Source organism: Nerophis lumbriciformis, linkage group LG23 (genome assembly GCF_033978685.3).
Source record: "Nerophis lumbriciformis linkage group LG23, RoL_Nlum_v2.1, whole genome shotgun sequence".
In the NCBI taxonomy this organism is placed as follows: Eukaryota; Metazoa; Chordata; class Actinopteri; order Syngnathiformes; family Syngnathidae; genus Nerophis; species Nerophis lumbriciformis.
The window spans coordinates 38,381,661-38,406,221 of record NC_084570.2 but is presented as its reverse complement, the minus strand read 5'-3'; the positions used below and the strand labels follow the sequence as shown (position 1 = coordinate 38,406,221).

Genomic DNA, 24,561 nt, shown 5'->3' with positions numbered 1-24,561 from the left:
ACATATATATATATATATATATATATATATATATATAATTATTATATATAAATACTAATTATTATAAAGGACTCAAAGGACTCCAAGGACATCACAGGACTCCAAGAACATCATAAGACTTTAAAGGCCCTCTCCATCCGAGAAGAGGATGTACGCTGGCAGTTCTTGAAGCTGAATACGCGGAAGGCCCCCGGGCCGGATGGTGTCTCCCCCTCCACTCTCAGACACTGCGCAGATCAGCTGGCTCCTGTCTTCACTGACATTTTTAACACGTCTCTGGAGCTATGCCGCGTGCCGTTCTGCTTTAAGACCTCCACCATTGTCCCTGTCCCCAAGAAAGCACGGATCACAGGACTTCATGACTACAGGCCGGTTGCGCTGACGTCTGTGGTCATGAAGTCCTTTGTGCGCTTGGTCCTGCCCCACCTCAAGGACATCACCGGCCCCCTCCTGGACCCACTGCAGTTTGCCTACAGAGCCAACAGGTCTGTGGATGATGTAGTGAACCTGGCCCTCCACTTCATCCTGGAGCATCTGGACTCCCCAGGAACCTACGCTAGGATCCTGTTTGTGGACTTCAGCTCTGCCTTCAACACCATCCTCCCTGGACTGATACGAGACAAGCTCTACCAGCTCAGCGTGCCCACTCCCTCTGCAGTTGGATCATTGACTTCCTGACAGACCGAAGACAGCACGTGCGGCTGGGAAAGATTGTCTCGGACAGTCGAACCACAAACACTGGTACTCCTCAGGGCTGTGTACTCTCCCCCTGGCTCTTCTCCCTGTATACAAACTGCTGCTCCTCCAGTCACCAGTCCGTAAAACTGCTCAAGTCATCGGGCTCATCTCGGATGGCGATGAAACCGCCTATAAGAGAGGTGGACCAGCTGGCGTCCTGGTGCAGCCTCAACAACCTGGAGCTGAACTCCCAGAAAACAGTGGAGATGATCATGGACTTCAGGAAAGTCACAGCCCCATCATCCCCCCTCACCCTGACTGACTCTCCCACCCCCGTCTCCATTGTGTACTCCTTCCGTTTCTTGGGCACCACCATCACCCAAGACCTCAAGTGGGAGCCGACCATCAGCTCCCTCATCAAGAAGGCCCAGCAGAGGATGTACTTCCTGAGGCAGCTGAGGAAACTCAAGGTGCCGACCGAGATGCTGGTGCAGTTTTACTCAGCCATGCCGACCGAGATGCTGGTGCAGTTTTACTCAGCCATCATCGAGTCCATCCTCACCTCCTCCACCACCGTGTGGTTCCTCGGCGCCACAGTCCAGGATAAACATCGACTGCAGCGCATCATACATGCTGCTGAGAAGGTTATTGGCTGCAAGCTCCCATCCCTCCAGGACCTGTTCTCCTCCAGGACGAGGAGGCGTGTGGGTCGGATCACAGCTGACTCTTCTCACCCTGGACACAAACTATTCTCCCCTCTCCACTCAGGCAGGAGACTACGGTCCATCCAGACCCACACCTCCCGCCACCTGAACAGTTTTTACCCCTCGGCCATCATGAACATGAACAATAACTCCTAACAGTAGCTCCTTTGAATTCCTTCTAAGTCTATAACAAGATCTGATAGCTCAGTTACAGCTCTTGTTATTACCAAATCTGTGTTATATGTGTTTTATGTTGCACGATCGCAAAAATTCCTAGTTTGTGAACCCGTTCTCAAACAATGGCAATAAAACTATTCTGATTTAGATTCTGATTCTGATTATATATATACAGTATATATATATATATATATATATATATATATATATATATATATATATATATATATATATATATATACATATATATATATATATATATATATATATGTTCTAGTCTTACATAAGGATTGCGGAGGACAGGCAACATTACAAATAAGTGCTAAATTATATATATATACAAAAAAATAATCTCCTTCTCACCTCGGTGGGGTGGTATCTGTGCCATCCTCAAGCTCGGGTCCTCTACCAGAGAGGCCTGGGAGTTTGAGGGTTCTGCACAGTATCTTGGCTCTTCCTAGGACTGCACTCTTCTGGACTGAGGCTTCAGATGTTGTTCCTGGGTTCTGTTGGAGCCACTCTCCCAGTTTGGGGTTTACTGCTCTGAGCGCCCCTGCTACCACGGGGACCACGCTCGCCTTGACCTTACACATCCGTTCCAGCTGATTTTTCAACCCTTGGTACTTCTCAAGTTTCTCGTGTTTCTTCTTCCTGATTTTGGTGTCAGCTGGGATTGCCACATCTATCACCACCGCCCTTTTCTGCTCTTTGTCCACCACCACTATGTCCGGTTGGTTAGCCAGAAGCTGTTTGTCAGTCTGGAAGCTGAAGTCCCACAGAACATTGGCCCTGTTGTTCTCAGCCACCTTCTGTGGTATGGGTACTTCTATTCCATACTGGTTGCATATGTTCCTGTATACTCTCCCAGCCACATGGTTGTGCCTCTCCATGTACGCTGATCCAGCTAGCATCTTACAGCCTGCTACTATGTGCTGGACTGACTCAGGGGTTTCTTTGCACAGTCTGCATCTTGGGTCTGATCTACTCTGGTAGATCCTGGCCTCTGTGGCTCTTGTGCTTATGGCCTGTTCTTGTGCTGCCATGATTAGTGCCTCTGTGCTGTCTGCGAGTCCAGCATTTCCCAGCCACTGGTAGGATTTCTTGATATCAGCCACTTCCTCTATCTGACGGTTGTACAAGCCATTTAGGAGCTTGTCCATCCAGGTTGTCTGCTCCGCCTCTTCTGCACTCTCATCAGGGTTCTGCTGCCTGAGACATTCACTTAGCAGTTCATCCTTCGGGGCCATTTTTTCGATGTATTCTCGAATTTTCGATGTTTCATCCTGGACTGTGGCCTTGACGCTCACTAGCTCTCAGCCTCCCTCTTTCCGCATAGTGTATAGCCTCAGGGTGCTGGACTTGGGGTGGAACCCTCCGTACATGGTGAGGAGCTTTCTTGTCTTGATATCTGTGGCTTCTATCTCCTCCTTTGGCCATCTTATGATACCAGCGGGGTATCTGATGACTGGTAGTGCGTACATGTTGATGGCGTGGACTTTGTTCTAACCATTCAGCTGACTTTTCAGGACCTGCATTACTCTCTGGAGGTATTTGGCTGTGGTTGACTTCCTTGTGTCCTCTTCATGGTTTCCATTTGCCTGTGGGATGCCAAGGTACTTGTAGCTGTCTTGGATATCACCTATGTTTCCCTCTGGTAGGTCTATCCCCTCAGTCCTGATCATCTTGCCTCTCTTTGAGACCATCCGGCCACACTTGTCCAATCCGAATGACATCTCTATGTCATCGCTGTAGATCCTGGTGGTGTGGATCAGTGAGTTTATTTCTCGTTCGCTCCTGGCATACAGCTTGATGTCATCTATGTAGAGCAGGTGGCTGATTGTTGCTCCACTATGGAATCTGTACCCTAGCCGCTCTTCGTAATGATCTGACTGAGGGGGTTTAGGCCTATGCAGAACAGCAGTGGTGATAGCGCATCTCCTTGGTGTATGCCGCACTTGATGTTGACTTGGGCAACCGGCTTTGAATTGGCCTCTAGGGTTGTCTTCCACATTTCCATCGAGTTCTGGTTGAAGGCCCTTAGGTTCCTGTTGATCTTATACAGTTCCAGACATTCCAGTATCCATGTGTGCGGCATTGAGTCATAGGCTTTCTTGTAGTCAATCCAGGCAGTGCACAGGTTGGTCTGTCTCTTCTTACAGTCTCGGGCAACTGTTTTATCAACCAGAATTTGGTGCTTGGCTCCTCTGGTATTACTGCCAATTCCTTCTGTGCCTCACTCATGTATTGAGCCACATGCCTACTCATTGTTGCCGCAATGATGCCTGACAGGGCCTTCCATGTTGTGCAGAGACAGGTAATTGGCTGGTAGTTGGATGGGATGGGTCCCTTCTGGGGGTCCTTCATGATTAGGACTTCCAGACTTCCAGATTTCCAGTATTTTTCCACCTCAGCTCTTGGTGAGTCTGACCGGTTGTTGTTTCCCTACCACTGAGAGTACACCTTGGCTGGTTCAGTGGAGAACAGCTTTTGTATTCTCCTGGCCTCTCCCTCCTTGGTGTATCTCTTCAACCAGCTGTCCAGAGCTGTTAGTCATTGCTTGGCAGTTTCGAGTGCCTCTGGTATGGAGAGTGAGTTGTACTTCCTGGGTGCCCCTTTATTCACCATGTTTCCTTTTTGTAGTTCTGCTAGCTGGCTAACTTCTCTCCGTGCTGCCTTTATCTTGGCCTCTAACCGTCTCTTCAATTGTGGGTACTGCTTGTTATGTCCCGAGCCCACCTTGTACCCAAGCATCTCCATGATTACCGTTGCTGTACGGTGTATCAGCTTGTTGGTCTCTGTGATGGTTCCTGTGGGGATTGTCTTCAGAGCAGCATTCACATCCACTAGTAGATCTTCTGAAGGTACTTGGCAATTCAGCTTTGGTATTCGTCGGGGGCTCCAGTTTACTAGTTGGGTCACGATCTTCCTTCTCAGGTCAGCAGCACTTCTATTAAGGCTGTCGGTATCTGTTGGGGCTTTAATAATAATAATAATAATACCTGGGATTTATATAGCGCTTTTCTAAATACCCAAAGTCGCTTTACATGTGTGTGTGTGTGTGGGGGGGGGGGGGGAGACACACGATAAAAACAACGTTATTAGAAAAAAATAAAAATAAAAATAAAAATAAAAATAAAAATAAAAATAAAAATAAAAATAAAAATAAAAATAAATAAATAAATAAGAGACACCTAGGGCAGGGTCAGTTTGGAAAGGCTAATGTGAAGAGGTGAGTTTTTAGGGTGGCTTTGAAGGTAGGGAGGGAGGGGGCATCTCTGATGTGCCTGGGGAGAGCGTTCCAGAGAGAGGGGGCAGCCACGGAGAAGGCCCTGTCGCCCCAGGTTCGGCGCCTGGTCTTGGGGACCTCAAGGAGGCCAGCATCACTAGACCTGAGGGAACGGGATGGGACGTGTGGCTGGAGGAGGTCAGAGAGGTAGGGTGGTGCCAGGTTATGGAGTGCCTTGTAGGTGGTGAGGAGTATTTTAAAGGTGATTCTGTATTTGACAGGCAGCCAGTGGAGGTCATGAAGGACAGGTGTGATGTGCTCTCTGGAGCGGGTTCCGGTGAGCAGGCGGGCAGCAGAGTTCTGGACGTATTGCAGTTTGTTGAGGGTTTTGGAGGTGATGCCGTAGAGGATGCTGTTGCAGTAGTCTAGCCGGGATGAGATGAAGGCGTGGATGAGGGTTTCGGCAGCAGAGGATGTGAGGGAGGGCCGGAGACGGGCAATGTTTCTGAGGTGGAAGAATGCAGTTTTGGTGATGTGGTTTACGTGGGGGAGGAGTGAAAGGGTAGCGTCGAAAATTACACCTAGATTGCGGATGTGGGTGGAGGTAGTGACAAGGGAGCCGTCGATGTGTAACGAAAAGTCCTGAGTGGAGCGAGTGAGGGAGTCAGGGCCAATGATAATTATTTCAGATTTGTTGCAGTTGAGTTTTAGAAAGTTTTTTTGCATCCAGGTTTTTATGTCTGTGAGGCAGGTGGTGAGGGTGGAGTGGGTGGCTGTGGTGATGGTCGTGGTGGAAATGTATAGTTGTGTGTCGTCGGCATAGCAGTGAAATTGAAGGCCGTGGTGTCGGAGGATCTGACCGAGGGGTAGGAGGTAGATGGTGAAGAGTAGGGGGCCAAGTACTGAGCCCTGGGGGACGCCGTGGGTGACTGGGGCAGTGGAGGAGGTGCAGTTGTTGGTTGAGATGAATTGCTGACGGTCAGAGAGGTAGGATTTCATCCAGGAGAGGGCAGTGCCGGATAAACCAAGGGAGGAGTGGAGGCGTGTTAGGAGGATGGAGTGGTTGATGGTGTCGAAGGCAGAACTGAGGTCGAGGAGGATGAGGATGGAGAGGGAACCAGAGTCGGCAGAGAGGAGGATGTCATTGGTGACCTTGAGGAGGGCAGTTTCTGTGCTGTGGAGTGAGCGGAAGCCGGATTGGAACTTTTCGTATAGGTTATTGTGGTGAAGGTGGGATTTGATTTGGGAGGCAACTGCACGTTCGAGAATTTTAGAGAGGAAGGGGAGGTTGGAGATGGGCCTGTAGTTGTTGGGGGAGTTGGGGTCGAGACCGGGTTTCTTGAGAATGGGGGTGATGGCAGCCAGCTTGAGGGCAGGAGGGACAGAGCCAGTGGATAGGGAGGAGTTAATTATAGTGATGATGAGAGGTGAGAGTGAGGGGAGGCAGGCTATGACTAAAGTGGATGGGATTGGGTCGAGGATGCAGGTGGAGGCTTTCATACCAGAAGTTATGGAGGATAGGTCAGTTGTGGTGATTTCGGAGAAGAAGTTGAGTGGGTGGTTGGAGAGTAAAGGGGGGGCATGATCAGGGGTAGTGGAGAAGGTGGGAGAGGAGGCAGCCAGTTCAGAGTGGATGGTGTTGATTTTTGATTGAAAAAATGATAAAAATTCTTCACATTTGCTGGTGGTGAATGAGGTGGTGGTGGTGTCCATGGGTTTGAGGAGTTTGCTTACGGTAGAGAAGAGTATCTTGGGGTTGTTGCTGCCGGATTGTATGACGGAGGAGTAGTGGGAAGTGCGTGCATTGTTGAGGGCATCTCTGTATTCCTGTTGGTGTAGTGTGTAGATGTCCAGGTGAACAGTGAGACCGGTTTTCTTTGAGAGCCGTTCAAGCTGCCGGCCCTTGGCTTTTAGGTGACGGAGGTGGTCAGTGTACCAGGGGGCGGTGTGGGTGTAGGAGACAGTTTTGGTTTTTATGGGGGCGAGTTGATTGAGACAGGAGGAGAGTGCGCTGTTGTAGCTGTTAACCAGTTCAGTGGGGGAGGCGTTCAAAGTGAGGGTGTGATCGGAGGTGGTGTCAGTCAGTAGGGCAGAAAGAGAGGGGGGGTGGATTGATTTCATGTTCCGGTATGATATGGAGCGTTGCTGCTTGATAAGGGGGGTGGGGATGTCTATGTCCAGGGTGAGGGCCAGGTGGTCTGAGAGGATGTCTGTAAGGTTGAAGCTGGTGAGGTTGCTGATGGAGAGTCCAATGGTGCAAATTAAGTCCAGGGTGTGTCCTTTTTTGTGGGTGGGGAAGTCAACGTGTTGAGTGATATTAAATGAGTTGAGAATGTCCAGAAATTCAGTGGCAGTTTTGCAGGTGGTGGAGTCGACATGAATGTTGAAATCTCCCAGTAGGATGACTGAAGGTGAAATGGCACAGAGTTGGGTGAGAAATTCAGAGAGATCGGAAAGGAATGCAGAGTTGTGTTTAGGGGGGCGGTAAATGATTGCAGTGACCAGGGGTTTGGGGCCAGGCAGCTTGAATGACTGGTGCTCAAAGGAGGAGGGGGTTGTGATGGTTTCAGCAGTGGGTTTCAAGTGTTGGCGGTATATTGTAGCTATACCACCACCAGGACCGTCACGTGGTTTATCCATGTAGGTGTATCCTTTGTACTCAATCTCTGGTTGTGGGGATGATGATGATAATGGCATCTACCCGCTGACCTGTCGTCCTGGCTCCCCCTTGCCGTAGCATTGTTGTTGTATTTTTTATGTATGTTTTGTATGTTTCTTTGTTAGCCTTGATTGTGGGTTTCGAAGTATCCAATGGTCTCACATTCGCTGCATGTAGCCCATTTCTAGTCCCTTGATAATGTTAGCAGGCTAATATATATATATATATATATATATAGCATACACACTAGTATACATGCTTGCAACACACACCTTCATTCATGTACACTAAAAAAAACATTAGGGAACACAACAGATTGCATATAATATATAAACAAAATTACATTTTCAAAAAAAAACATTTATGTACAGTCCAGATTATGTCCAGGTCACTCAAATTAGGGAACACAACAACAGATAGCATATAATCTATAAACATAATTACACTTTCAAAATAAGCCTTTGAGGACTTCCCAGCTTTTTTTATGTTTTTTGGCATCATTATCGTTTTCAACCATGTAACTTTCTAAAGTTAAAAAATACTAAATAAATGTTTTAAAGAAAGTAATACTAAGTGAATATCTGTTTTTGGCCTTAAAAATAAACCTTTTACCGAGTACTATAATTAAATTGATTAAATCATGATTATACTCTGTTACTTGCATGTTAGCTTTTAGGCTATGTTAACGAGTATACATCTTAGAGTCAAACATTTTCTAATCACACGCATACTAAGTATTAGTGTGTTAACCTTAGCCGTCTAACATTAGAAGGCTAACATTAGTACGCTAGCTATTTTTTTGCCCATTTGTCAGGTATATACCTAGGAGTCATATATATTCTGTTACTTGACTATCTTGTTAGAAAGCTAACGTTAGCATGCTAGTTTTTAAGCTATTATTACAAATATACACTTTAGAGTCAAATATTTTCTGAGCGTAGTATTAGCGTGTTATCGCTGCATGCTAATATTATTTCTTGCCTATTTGTCAAGTGTAACCCTAGGAGTCATATATATTCTGTTACTTGACTTTATCTCGTTAGCATGCTAGCTTTTTAAGCTATTATTAAAAGTATACACTTAAAGTCAAATATTTTCTAATCTCACGCATGCTAATCATTAGCATGTTAACGTTAGCCTGCTAACATTACAGGCTAACATTAGCACGCTAGCTTTTTTTTCCGTCTATTTGTCAGGCATACACTTCGGAGTCATAGATATTCTGTTACTTGACTCTATCTTGTTAGAAAGCTAGCATGCTAGCTTTTAAGCTATTTTTACAAGTATGCACTTTAGCGTAAAATATTTTCTAATCTCGCGCATGCTAATCATTAGCATGTTAACATTAGCCTGCTAACATTAGCAGGCTAGCATTAGCACGCTAGCTTTTTTCTGGACTATTTGTCAGACAGACACCTAGGAGTCATACAAACCCCGTTTCCTTATGATTAGGGGAATTGTGTTGGATGTAAATATAAACGGAATACAATGATTTGCAAATCATTTTCAACCTATATTCAGTTGAATGAAATTGTGTGATGTATTATGCTGTAAGTGTGTTCATGTTTGAAATAAACTAAAGAAAGAAAGAATATGCTACAAAGACAACATATTTGATGTTCAAACTGATAAAAAAATGTTTTTTTGCAAATAATCATTAACTTTAGAATTTGATGCCAGCAACATGTGACAAAGAAGTTCGGAAAGGTGGCAATAAATACTGATAAAGTTGAAGAATGCTCATCAAACACTTATTTGGAACATCCCACAGGTGTGCAGGCTAATTGGGAACAGGTGGGTGCCATGATTGGGTATACAAACAGCTTCCCAAAAAATGCTCAGTCTTTCACAAGAAAGGATGGGGCGAGGTACACCCCTTTGTCCACAACTGCGTGAGCAAATAGTCAAACAGTTTAAGAACAATGTTTCTCAAAGTGCAATTGCAAGAAATTTAGAGATTTCAACATCTACGGTCCATAATATCATCAAAAGGTTCAGAGAATCTGGAGAAATCACTCCACGTAAGCGGCATGGCTGAAAACCAACATTGAATGACCGTGACCTTAGATCCCTCAGACGGCACTGTATCAAAAACCGACATCAATCTCTAAAGGATATCACCACATGGGCTCAGGAACACTTCAGAAAACCACTGTCACTAAATACAGTTGGTCGCTACATCTGTAAGTGCAAGTTAAAGCTCTCCTATGCAAAGCGAAAGCCATTTATCAACAACATCCAGAAACGCCGCCGGCTTCTCTGGGCCCGAGATCATTTAAGATAGACTGATGCAAAGTGGAAAAGTGTTCTGTGGTCTGAGGAGTCCACATTTCAAATTGTTTTTGGAAATATTCGACATTGTGTCATCCGGACTAAAGGGGAAGCGAACCATCCAGACTGTTATCGACGCAAAGTTGAAAAGCCAGCATTTGTGATGGTATGGGGGTGCATTAGTGCCCAAGGCATGGGTAACTTACACATCTGTGAAGGCACCATTAATGCTGAAAGGTACATACAGGTTTTGGAACAACATATACTGCCATCTAAGCACTGTCTTTTTCATGGACGCCCCTGCTTATTTCAGCAAGACAATGCCAAGCCACATTCAGCACGTGTCACAACAGCGTGGCTTCGTAAAAAAAGAGTGCGGGTACTTTCCTGCAGTCCAGACCTGTCTCCCATCGAAAATGTGTGGCGCATTATGAAACGTAAAATACGACAGCGGAGACCCCGGACTGTTGAACGACTGAAGCTCTACATGAAACAAGAATGGGAAAAAATTCCACTTTCAAAGCTTCAACAATTAGTTTCCTCAGTTCCCAATCGTTTATTGAGTGTTGTTAAAAGGAAAGGCCATGTAACACAGTGGTGAACATGCCCTTTCCCAACTACTTTGGCACGTGTTGCAGCCATGAAATTCTAAGTTAATTATTATTTGCAAAAAAAAAAGAAAAGTTTATGGGTTTGAACATCAAATATCTTGTCTTTGTAGTGCATTCAATTGAATATGGGTTGAAAAGGATTTGCAAATCATTGTATTCCGTATATATATTTACATCTAACACAATTTCCCAACTCGTATGGAAACGGGGTTTGTATTTCATTACATGATCTGGCTAGTATGCTAACTGTTAGCATGACTAAAATTGCGCACACACACATACACACATTGTTACGCGTTACAGCGTGACCTTTTGGCCTTGTTGTACATTAAAGTGTTCAACAATCCCCTCGGAAAATTGGGATTAGTGTGTGTGTGTGTGTGTGTGTGTGTGTGTGTGTGTGTGTGTGTGTGTGTGTGTGTGTGTGTGTGTGTGTGTGTGTGTGTGTTATCTTCAGGAGGAAGACGCACGGCTGAGCTGACTAATCCGTTTGCTAATTCTCGATTACGGCAGACTTTTCCTCGTTGAACGCTAACCTTTCAGGGACCTCCTTGCAGGATTTTTGCACACTAAAAGGGTTAATTTGCTACTTTTGTAGTCACCGAGCCAAGTTCCTCAGCACCGCATGCAAAATCAACCACATTTCCATGACTTTGCCGCACCTATTATTGGCGCCAAGTATTAATAGCCTCGATTTTTAGGTTCAAACAAACTAAATTGGCTAAAGTGTTAGCATAAAATGTTTGCATGATAACATCGAAAACGTTAGCATACTTTTGAGATGGTGCCAAATATTAAAAGCCATGATTTTTAGGTTAACACGTCGGAAATGAGTTAAAATGCTAACATAAAATATTATTATGATATTTCGAAAACGTTAGCATACTTGTGAGATGGCACCAAGTATTAAAAGCCATGATTTTTAGGTTCAAACTAACTAAATTGGCTAAAGTGTTAGCATAAAATGTTAGCATGATTACATCAAAAACGTTAGCAAACTTTTGAGATGACACCAAGAATTAAAAGCCATGATTTTTAGGTTCACACAAACTAAATTGGTTAAAATTTTAGCTTAAAGTGTTAGCATGATCACATCGAAAACGTTAGCATACTTGTGAGGTGGCACCAAGTATTAAAAACCATGATTTTTAGGTTCAAACTAACTAAATTGGCCAAAGTGTTAGCATAAAGTGTTAGCATGAAATGTTAGCATGATTACATCAAAAACGTTAGCAAACTTTTGAGATATCACCAATAATTAAAAGCCATGATTTTTAGGTTCAAACAAACTAAATTGGTTAAAGTGTTAGCTTTAAATGTTAGCATGATAACATCGAAAATGTTAGCATACTTACCAGATGGCACTAAGTGTTAAAAGCCTTGATTTGTAGGTTCACACAAACAAAATTCGCTAAAGTGTTAGCATAAAATTTTAGCATGATAACATTGAAAACGTTAGCATACTTTTGAAATGTCACCAAGTATTAAAAGTCATGATTTTTAGGTTAAAAGAAACTAAATTAGCTAAAGTGTTAGCACAAAATGTTAGCATGATAACATAGAAAACATTAGCATACTTGTGAGATGGCACCAAGTATTAAAAGTCAGGATTTTTAGGTTAACACAAATTAAATTGGCTAATGTGTTAACATTAAATGTTAGCATGATAACATCAAAAATGTTGGCATACTTTTGAGATTGCGCCAAGTATTGATAGCTATGATTTTTAGGTTCAAACAGACTAAATTGGCCTAAGTGTTAGCTTAAAGTTTTAGCATAACATCGAAAACGTTAGCATACTTTTAAGATGGCACCAAGTATTAAAAGCAATGATTTTTAGGTTCAAATGAACTAAACTGGCGAAAGTGTTAGCATAAAATGTTAGCCTAATATCATCAAAAACGTTAGCAAACTTTTGAGATGGCACCAAGTATTAAAAGCCCTGATTTTTAGGTTTACACAAAGGTAATAAGCTAAAATGCTAACATAAAATGTTTGCATGATAACATTGAAAACATTAATATATTTGTGAGATGGCACTGTCACGCCAAATTTCTTCCCCCTACAAAAACCTCCCCCCCCATTTACTTCCGGGGTCATTTCCTCTTACGTAATTTCCTCTTACTTACGTCATTTCCTCTTACGTCATTGACAGCGATCGATAACACTTCGGCTTTGACACAGGACAGCAGCACACACAATATTGTAGTGAAATGGTTTCAACAATAATGTTGATTTAAAGTACAGACATTTAACAGTATTATTTATTAATTAATATTTTTTGCATGTTACCACGAAGACAGAAGTTCCCAGCAGCGGCCCTAACACTCCGCCTGAAATTTTCCCTAACACTCCGCCTGGAATTTTTCGAAGCCTGCTGGTGTTTGACATAAGTCCCCTGGGAAAGATAAAGACAAATGTCATTCAGTGACACCACCATTTTCAGGAGATTTGGATTCTATCGATCGCTGTCAATGACGTAATAGGAAATGACAAAAGAGGAAATTACGTAAGTAAGAGGAAATGACGTAAGAAGAAATGACCCCGGAAGTAAATGGGGGGGAAGGTTTTTGTAGGGGGAAGAAATTTGGCGTGACAGCACCAAGTATTAAAACCTTGATTTTTAGGTTCACACAAACTAAATTGGTTAAAGGGTTAGCTTAAAATGTTAGCATGATAACATCGAAAACGTTAGCATACTTTTTGAGATGGCACCAAGTATTAAAAGCCTTGATTTTTAGGTTACCACAAATTAAATTGGCTAAAGTGTTAGCATAAAATGTTAGCATGATAACATCGGAAACGTTAGCATACTTTTGAGATGGTGCCAAGTATTAATAGCCATGATTTTTAGGTTCAAACACACTACATTGGCTAAAGTGTTAGCATTAAATGTTAGCAAGATATTATCGAAACCGTTAGCATACTTTTGAGATGGCACCAAGTATTAAAAGTCATGCTTTTCATCAAACACAAATGAAATTGGCTAAAGTGTTAGCATTAAATGTTAGCATGATAACATCAAAAATATTAGCATACTTTTGAGATGGCACCAACTATTAACAACCATGATTTTTACGTTCAAACAAACTAAATTGCCTTAAGTGTTAGCATAAAATGTTAGCATGATAACATCGAAAACGTTAGCATACTTTTGAAATGGAACCAAGTATTGAAAGTCATGATTTGTAGGTTCACACAAACTAAATTGGCTAAAATGCTACCATAAAATCTTAGCATGATAACATTGAAAACATTAGCATACTTTTGAGATGGTGCCAAGTAATAATAGCCATGATTTTTAGGTTCAAACAAACTAAATTGGCTAAAGTATTAGCATAAAATGTTAGCATGATAACATTGAAAATGTTAGCATACTTGTGAGATGGCACCAAGTATTAAAAGCCTTGATTTTTAGGTTAACACAATCAAAATTAGCTAAAGTGTTAGCATAAAATGTTAGCATGATAACATTGAAAATGTTAGCATACTTTTGAGATTGCACCAAGTATTAAAAGCCTTGATTTTTAGGTTCACACAAACTAAATTGGTTAAAATGCTACCATAAAATGTTAGCATGATAACATAGAAAAAATTTGCATACTTTTAAAATGGCATCAAGTATTAAAAGCCATGATTTTTAGGTTAACATGACGGAAATGAGCTAAAATGCTAACATAAAATGTTATTATGATATATCGAAAACGTTAGCATACTGGTGAGATGGCACCAAGTATTAAATCCCATTATTTTTAGGTTCAAACTAACTAAATTGGCTAAAGTGTTAGCATCAAATGTTAGCATGATAACATCAAAAACGTTAGCATACTTTTGAGATGGCACCAAATATTAAAAGCCTTGATTTTTAGGTTCACACAAAGGTAATAAGCTAAAATGCTAACATAAAATATTTGCATGATAACATTGAAAACGTTAGCATACTTTTGAGATGGCACCTCTTATCAAAAGCCTTTATTTTTAGGTTCAAACAAAAAAAATGAGCTAAAATGTTAGCATGCTAACGTTGCCAAATGAATAATATTATTATTATTATTGTTATTAATACAAAGTAAAAACGATGAAATAGCACAAAAGCTAATCACCTTTTCCAGGGGTGCTAACAGTGTTAGCGTTCATAGTACAAGACTCCACTCACTGTTTGCAAAACAAGATCATGACTTCAGCTAGCGTCCTCGCTAACTGCACACACACACACACACACAAACACACATGTTGGATGTGCTAACAGTATGTTGGAGCGGCCTGATTCCTTCCCCCATCCCACGGGGCGTGCGAGAGAAAATACAAGTGTGTCTGCAGCCCAAGTCCACGTTCCTGTCCATTGCTGACACAAGAACGTCTGCATCAAAGTGTCCCTCAAACACTCTCACTTCTATTCCTGAGCCTTAACATAACCCAACCTAACAAGCGTTTACATGTACTAAAAAGTCCAATTAATTGAAAGCAGCCTTTTAAAAACACATAAAAACACATAAAAACTTTAATGAAGTTTTCATCCTCCTAAAGATGTGATTACCATATTTACATGTCAGCCATCTTGCATGGAAAGCAGGGGGTCCTAACATTATAACCTGGGTAATATATATATATATATATATATATATATATATATATATATATATATATATATATATATATATATATATATATATACCGTATTTTCCGCACTATAAGGCGCACCTAAAAACCACAATTTTTCTCAAAAGCTGACAGTGCGCCTAATAACCCGGTGCGCTTTATTACGATTCATTTTCATAAAGTTTCGGTCTCGCAACTTCGGTAAACAGCCGCCATCTTTTTTCCCGGTAGAACAGGAAGCGCTTCTTCTTCTACGCAAGCAACCGCCAAGGAAAGCACCCGCCCCCATAGAACAGGAAGCGCTTCACCCGCCCCCATAGAACAGGAAGCGCTTCACCCGCCCCCGGAAGAAGAAGAAAAAACGCGCGGATATCACCGTACGTTTCATTTCCTGTTTACATCTGTAAAGACCACAAAATGGCTCCTACTAAACGATCCGGGTCATAAAAAGACGCAATCTCTCCATCCGCACACGGATTACTACCGTATTTCACAGCAACTGAACCGCACTGTGGAACGGGAGCACGTACGGTGAATATTCGCTCCACAGGGAATGAGAAGTCATCCTTCACTGTGGTTCTAGCTTGCCATGCTAACTTCCACTCATGGTGATATTCAAAAGGAAGACCTTGCCAAAAGAGACCTTTCCAGCCGGCGTCATCATAAAAGCTAACTCGAAGGGATGGATGGATGAAGAAAAGATGAGCGAGTGGTTAAGGGAAGTTTACGCGAAGCGGCCGGGTGGCTTTTTTCACGCTGCTCCGTCCATGTTGATATATGACTCTATGCGCGCCCACATCACAGATGGTGTCAAAAAACAAGTGAAGCACACAAATACAACACTCGCCGTCATTCCGGGTGGATTAACCAAAGAACTCCAACCGCTGGATATTGGTGTCAACAGGGCATTCAAATCACGACTGCGAACTGCGTGGGAAAAATGGATGACCGAAGGCGAACACACCTTCACTAAGACGGGCAGACAACGCCGGACAACATACGCCAACATCTGCCAGTGGATTGTAAATGCCTGGGCAGATATTTCTGTCACAACTGTGGTCCGAGCTTTCCGGAAGGCAGGATTCACAGAACTGCTGCACAACAACAGCGACACTGAATCCGATGATTTCGAAGAGACGGAGCCCGCCATTTTGGAAGCCACGCTAGCGCAACTTTTCAATTCGGACACCGAAGACGAAGAATTCGAAGGATTTACCGGTACGAATGAAGAATAACTTCAGAAAGTGAGCGCTATGTTTATTTTGTGTGTTGTGTGTTGTGACATTAACGTTCGAGCAACATTACCGGTATGTTGCTATTGCTCTACACCATTTTGAATTTTACTATGTTTGTGATTGCACATTTGTACATTTTGGGACAGAGTTGTTAGAACGCTGGTTTTCAATATATTATTAAAGTTTGACTGAACTATCTGACTGTTTTTTTGACATTCACTTTAGCGCAGCGTTTTTTTGACATTCACTTTAGCGCAGCGTAGGCGCGGCTTTTAGTCCGGGGCGGCTTATTGGTGGACAAAATTATGAAATATGTAATTCATAGAAGGTGCGGCTAATAATCCGGTGCGCCTTATAGTGCGGAAAATACGGTATATATATCATAAAAAGTTTATTAATATATATATATATATATATATATATATATATATATATATATATATATATATATATATATATATATATATATATATATATATATATATGTCTTAATAAGGTTATCCAAAAAATAGTGCTCGATACCGTAGTAGAGCGCAATATATGTATGTGTGGGAAAGAAAATCACAAGACTATTTCATCTCTACAGGCCTGTTTCATGAGGGGGGGTACCCTCAATCATCAGGAGATTTTAATGGGAGCATTCGCATACCATGGTTTATATAGGGCACAGAGTGGGTGGGTACAGGCTGGCCTAGGGGCGTGGTGATTGGCTCATGTGTTACCTAGGAGGTGTTTCCGTCTATGGCGGCATGCTGTGACAATTTCGCTGCGCTTGTTGAGGGATGCCAGGTCTGGACGGTAAATAATAAACAGTTTCTCTTTCAAGCATAGGTTGCATCTTTTATTACCACTATTGTAAGGTGTGCTGGATGCAAGAATTTGCCATGTTATTGAATATTCAACATTATTGTCTTTGAGGTCCCAAATGTGTTTGCTGAGTTCTGTGGTATTTCGCAGGTTTTTGTTCCTGAAAGAAGCCTTGTGATTGTTCCATCTGGTTTTGAATTCTCCCTCGGTTAATCCTACATATGTGTCGGATGTGTTAATGTCCTTGCGTATTACCTTAGATTGGTAGACAACTGATGTTTGTAAGCACCCCCCGTTGAGAGGGCAATCAGGTTTCTTTCGACAGTTACAGTCTTTGTTGGTTTTGGAGTCGCTCTGTCTGGGGGCCGACGGCTCATTTGCAATTGTTTTGTTGTGGTTTGAGATGATTTGTCGTATATTGTTCATGCAGCTGTAGCTCAATTTAATGTTGTTCTTGTTGAATACTTTTCTTAGGGTGTTGTCTTTGGGAAAGTGTTTGTCAATCAGATTGAGGAATTTGTGTCCAATGTTAGTTGAGACGTTTTTGCTGTATGGGGGGTTGTACCAGATGATGTCGTTTCGTTTTCTGTTCTTTTTTGGCTGGTTTCCTGGCGTGGGTTCATAGGTGAGGGTGAAATTGTACCCGCTTTCATCAAGGGCTTTTTGGTACGGGGGGGTTGCTTGGTCAAATTCAGCTTTGCTAGATGACAGCATCGATAGCCTTTTATTGATTCCGGTAGGTATTCTTTTCGTGGTGGTGGATGGGTGGTTGCTGTCATGGTGCACGTATTGGAGTGTTGTGTTGGGTTTCGTGAATGGTTGGTAGCTGTTATTTCTCAGGTTGAAAGTGACGTCAAGGAAGTTGACGGTTTGCTTGTTGGCTTCAATCGTGATCCGTAGGCCGTTCTCTTTGAAAATTTGGCATATGCGCTTCTTGGTATTCTCGCTGCTCCTTGGCGAGGCGCGACACACTGCCAGTCCGTCATCACGGTAAATACCAAGGTTCAGATTGAGGCTAGCGAGCTGGGAGAGGAGGAAACTCCCAACGAGTTCACACGTTTCTGCTCCGTCAAAACTTCCCATAGTGACGTCAAATGTTGCATTGTTCTTTTTTTGCCATGGTGTACTGTTGTGGATGAGAATGGAGTTTTTTGCGTGGATGATGATGTTTCTTTCGTTGCCTGTGATTGAGTCGTAGTCTGAGGCGAAGTCTAGTGCTTGAGTCAGTAGGTCTTGCGTGATGGAAGGGTAAAATTCCTCGATATCAAAGGAGATAAAGTTGTGCTGTTGTTTGTCTTGGATGTTGTTGAACCATTTGATTACTGCTGCTGTATTTCTCCATTGGTTGAGTGGTGTTTTGTCCTTGATTTTTGTGTTGACTCTGTCCAGGATTATTTTGCTGATTTTTCCTATTTCAGATTTAGTTGGGTTTATTAGTCGGCATGTTGGGTTATTTGCGAAGTTGGGTTTGTGGTCCTTCAATGTGATGAAGGCTTCCTTGTTGGCTGTGGCGTCCACCCTGTCCTCAATGTCCAGTTCAGCCGCGATCCTTTTATTTTCCAGGTGGATGTTCTGTAAGGTGTTGGGTTGCGCTTTTTTGTATGATTTGGTGATGCTTCTGTCCAGTAAGGTGTGGTGTTCTGGTATGTCCATTCTGTAGAAGTTTGTGGTTTTATCGGCAGCTATGATGAGGTTGTTTACTTTCTTGATGCGCTCCTTGTCATTTTTCAGCTTGGTGAGGAGTGGGTTGCGGATTGGCTTGAATTTGACTGATTGTATCATTTTGAGCATGTCGTTCTCAAAATCCTTTAGTTCCTCAACTGTGGGTGGGTTCTTGGTAGATTTGAATCCGTAAGTTTTCTTTTGCGTTCCTTTTGTTTCAGGGTGGAGGAAAAAATGTGCTTTCCACCGCATCCTTCTTAGGAAGTGTTCCGTCTTTTCTATGAGCCTTAGCTTGTAGTCATTCTGCGCGGGTATGGGAATGTTCTTCGTGGAGTAGTCGATGTTGAATTTTTCCATTTCTGATCGTCGTACAGTGCTCAACAAATGTCAATTTGGAGCGGAGTATATGTCTTAATAAGGTTATCCATCATCATAGCTGTCGATAAAACCACAAACTTCTACAGAATGGACATACCAGAACACCACACCTTACTGGACAGAAGCATCACCAAATCATACAAAAAAGCGCAACCCAACACCTTACAGAACATCCACCTGGAAAATAAAAGGATCGCGGCTGAACTGGACATTGAGGACAGGGTGGACGCCACAGCCAACAAGGAAGCCTTCATCACATTGAAGGACCACAAACCCAACTTCGCAAATAACCCAACATGCCGACTAATAAACCCAACTAAATCTGAAATAGGAAAAATCAGCAAAATAATCCTGGACAGAGTCAACACAAAAATCAAGGACAAAACACCACTCAACCAATGGAGAAATACAGCAGCAGTAATCAAATGGTTCAACAACATCCAAGACAAACAACAGCACAACTTTATCTCCTTTGATATCGAGGAATTTTACCCTTCCATCACACAAGACCTACTGACTCAAGCACTAGACTTCGCCTCAGACTACGACTCAATCACAGGCAACGAAAGAAACATCATCATCCACGCAAAAAACTCCATTCTCATCCACAACAGTACACCATGGCAAAAAAAGAACAATGCAACATTTGACGTCACTATGGGAAGTTTTGACGGCGCAGAAACGTGTGAACTCGTTGGGAGTTTCCTCCTCTCCCAGCTCGCTAGCCTCAATCTGAACCTTGGTATTTACCGTGATGACGGACTGGCAGTGTGTCGCGCCTCGCCAAGGAGCAGCGAGAATACCAAGAAGCGCATATGCCAAATTTTCAAAGAGAACGGCCTACGGATCACGATTGAAGCCAACAAGCAAACCGTCAACTTCCTTGACGTCACTTTCAACCTGAGAAATAACAGCTACCAACCATTCACGAAACCCAACACAACACTCCAATACGTGCACCATGACAGCAACCACCCACCCACCACCACGAAAAGAATACCTACCGGAATCAATAAAAGGCTATCGATGCTGTCATCTAGCAAAGCTGAATTTGACCAAGCAACCCCCCCGTACCAAAAAGCCCTTGATGAAAGCGGGTACAATTTCACCCTCACCTATGAACCCACGCCAGGAAACCAGCCAAAAAAGAACAGAAAACGAAACGACATCATCTGGTACAACCCCCCATACAGCAAAAACGTCTCAACTAACATTGGACACAAATTCCTCAATCTGATTGACAAACACTTTCCCAAAGACAACACCCTAAGAAAAGTATTCAACAAGAACAACATTAAATTGAGCTACAGCTGCATGAACAATATACGACAAATCATCTCAAACCACAACAAAACAATTGCAAATGAGCCGTCGGCCCCCAGACAGAGCGACTCCAAAACCAACAAAGACTGTAACTGTCGAAAGAAACCTGATTGCCCTCTCAACGGGGGGTGCTTACAAACATCAGTTGTCTACCAATCTAAGGTAATACGCAAGGACATTAACACATCCGACACATATGTAGGATTAACCGAGGGAGAATTCAAAACCAGATGGAACAATCACAAGGCTTCTTTCAGGAACAAAAACCTGCGAAATACCACAGAACTCAGCAAACACATTTGGGACCTCAAAGACAATAATGTTGAATATTCAATAACATGGCAAATTCTTGCATCCAGCACACCTTACAATAGTGGTATTAAAAGATGCAACCTATGCTTGAAAGAGAAACTGTTTATTATTTACCGTCCAGACCTGGCATCCCTCAACAAGCGCAGTGAAATTGTCACAGCATGCCGCCATAGACGGAAACACCTCCTAGGTAACACATGAGCCAATCACCACGCCCCTAGGCCAGCCTGTACCCACCCACTCTGTGCCCTATATAAACCATGGTATGCGAATGCTCCCATTAAAATCTCCTGATGATTGAGGGTACCCCCCCTCATGAAACAGGCCTGTAGAGATGAAATAGTCTTGTGATTTTTTTTCCCACACATACATATATATATATATATATATATATACATATATTAATAAACTTATATATATATATATATATATATATATATATATATATATATATATATATATATATTAATTAACTTTTATATATATATATATATATATATATATATATATATATATATATATATATATATATATATATATATATATATTTACTAATAAACTTTTTATGATATATATATATATATATATATATATATATATATATATATATATATATATATATATATATATATATATATATATATATATATATTACCCAGGTTATAATGTTAGGACTCCCTGCTTTCCATGCAAGATGGCTGACATGTAAATGTGGTAATCACATCTTTAGGAGGGTGAAAACTTCATTAAAGTTTTATGTGTTTTTAAAAGGCTGCTTTCAATTAATTGGGCTTTTTAGTGCATGTAAACACTTGTTAGGTTGGGTTATGTTAAGGCTCAGGAATAGAAGTTAGGGGTTGCATATATATTAGGGTTGTACAGTATACTGGTACTAGTATAGTACCGTGATACTGAATGAATGATATTCGGTACTATACCGGTACTATACCGCCTCTAAAAAGTGTATATATATATATATATATATATATATATATATATATATATATATATATATATATATATATATATATATTTATATATACATACATACATATTCATATATATATATATATATATATGCATACATGTATATATATAAACACACACACATATATATAGTCTTTATATATTTGTGTATATATGTATAATATATAAATATAATGGATTTATAATTAATGATTATATTAAGAGTATCTAAAAGTCTGACTCCTATATTGTTTACTTCAATGACGACCTTCTTAAATTTTTGTAATCATTATTACTTCATTAGTTAGCTAAAAAATAAATAAAAGCTAGCAAAAAACATTAGCATGCTAATAATAGGGACGGCGTGGCGCAGTGGAAGAGTGGCCGTGCGCGACCCGTGGGTCCCTGGTTCAATCCCCACCTAGTACCAACCTAGACACTTCACCCTTGCTCCTGATGGGTGCTGGTTAGCGCCTTGCATGGCAGCTCCCTCCATCAGTGTGTGAATGTGTGTGTGAATGGGTAAATGTGGAAGTAGTGTCAAAGCGCTTTGAGTACCTTGAAGGTAGAAAAGCGCTATACAAGTACAACCCATAATAAAAGAGGAATTGGCATACTTCCAAGATAGCGCCAAGCATCAAAATCCATTATTTTTAGGTTCAAACCAACAAACTTAGCTAAAAAGCTAGCATTAAAAGTTAGCATGCTGATGTCAACATGCTAGCACGTGACCGGATAAGAGGAAACACCAAAATGTACTATTTGTAGGTGTAAACAAACAAAATTAGCTAAAAGGCTAACATAAAACACTAACATGCTAACATATAAGAGACTTTAACGTGCCAACTTGTAGGTACGTTAAAGTCTAGCATCCATGATTTTTGTGTTCAAACCAACGACATTAACTAAAAATCTAGCAGTAAAAGTTAGCATGCTAGCACGTGACCGGATTGTAGGTGTAAACAAACAAAATTAGCTAAAAAGATAGCAAAAAAAATAACATATTATATAATTTCAATAATATAGCTGGCAACTAGCGCCCTCATTTCCAGTCGGCAACTGCAGATTGCTAGCGCCGCTAACCGCTAGCTAACTTAAATGCTATCAAAAATATCATTCCTTTTTATTTTCAATCTGCAGGGTAGCGAGCTATTTGTAAACAACAACAGGAAGTACGCGGTCATGTGACTTTTGACTGGAAGTGAAGGTCCACCAAAACAAGAAGGCGGCTTCTTGTTAGCATGGATGCTACGGACACACCAAAGTGCCCAGCGAGTATGTTATCATGGTCCCTCCCTTGGAGGTGTGATAAGGTGTGCTCTGTGATTGGCTGTAGGGCGGGTCATGTGACTCACAGCAGGGGCCCTTGGAGGTGTGCTCTGTGATGGACGGGTCATGTGACTTACAGCAGGGGCCCTTGCGCAGCACCTTGATGCGTCGCTGGCTCTGACACTGGGCTTTCTCCAGCTCGCACTCGTTGGAGTACGTCGACGAGTCGGAGCCGCAGACGGGCGCCACCAGGGACGGGCAGTCCACCCTCTTGCACACGCAGCGGGCCTCGGCGGGGTCCCCGGGGTCGCGCTCGCAGACGGCGCCGAAGCCGCACAGCTTCCCTCGGCAGCCTGTTGAGGAGAAAGAAAAATATAAAATAACAATGCAGGAACGATCGGTAAAGCCAAACACTGTGGTGACATCCGCCACACCAGGGGGTCTTCAACGTCCCCCAGGTCAAGGAAGCCCAATCTGATGGTGAGATGAAATGGGGTCCCCCGACTTAATAACATTAGCATGCTAATATAAGAGACGTTAGCATACTTCTAAGATGGCACCAAGTATCAAAATCTATGATATTTAGGTTTAAACATACACAATTAGCTAAAAAGATAGCACAGTTTGTTAACATGCTAACAATAGCATGCTAATAGAAGAGACAGTAGCATACTTCTAGGATGGCGCCAAGTATCAAAATCTATGATTTTTAGGTTTAAACATACACAATTAGCATGCTAATAGAAGACATGTTAACATACTTCTACGACGGCACCAACTATCCGAATCTATGATTTTTAGGTTTAAACATACACAATTACCAAAAAGCTAAATTAAAAATGTTAGCACGCTAACATTAGCATGCTAATATAAGAGACGTTAGCATACTTCTAAGATGGCGCCAAGTATCAAAATCTATGATTTGTAGCTTTAAACATACAAAATTACCTAAAAAGCTAGCATACAATGCAAGCATGCTAACATTAACATAATTCTAAGATGGCACCAAGTATCAAAATCTATGAACTTTAGGTTTAAACATACACAATTAGCAAAAAAGATAGCACTGCTTGTTAACATGCTAACATTATCATGCCAATAGAAGAGACGTTAGCATACTTCTAAGATGGCACCAAGTATCAAAATCTATGATTTTTAGGTTTAAACATACAGAAGTGGCTAAAAAGATAGCACAGCTTGTTAACATGCTAACATTAGCATGCTAATAGAAGATATGTTAGCATACTTCTAAGATGGCGCCAAGTATCAAAATCTATATTTTTTTAGGTTTAAACATACAGAAGTGGCTAAAAAGATAGCACAGCTTGTTAACATGCTAACATTAGCATGCTAATATAAGAAACGTTAACATACTTCTAAGACGGCACCAAGTATCAAAATCTATGATTTTTAGGTTTAAACATACACAATTAGCTAAAAAGATAGCACAGCTTGTTAGCATGCTAACATTAGCATGCTAATAGAAGAGACGTTAGCATACTTTTGAGATGGCACCAAGTATCAAAATCTATGATTTTTAGGTTTAAACATACACAAGTAGCTAAAAAGATAGCGCGGCTTGTTAACACGCTAACATTAGTATGCTAATAGAAGATATGTTAGCATACTTTTAAGATGGCACTAATTATCAAAATCTATGATTTTTAGGTTTAAACATACACAA

General features: G+C 41.6%; 1 protein-coding gene across 7 annotated transcripts in view; it reads right to left on the bottom strand.

Moving 5' to 3' along the window:
• agrn (agrin) overlaps nucleotides 1–24,561 on the bottom strand; it is a 601,652-nt gene that overhangs the window by 229,026 nt on the left and 348,065 nt on the right. For all 7 annotated transcript variants that reach the window (XM_072915893.1, XM_072915897.1, XM_072915895.1 and 4 more), the window contains one exon: nucleotides 23,015–23,230. In XM_072915893.1, the coding sequence (XP_072771994.1) occupies nucleotides 23,015–23,230 (216 nt within the window). The remainder of the gene's footprint in view (nucleotides 1–23,014; nucleotides 23,231–24,561) is intronic.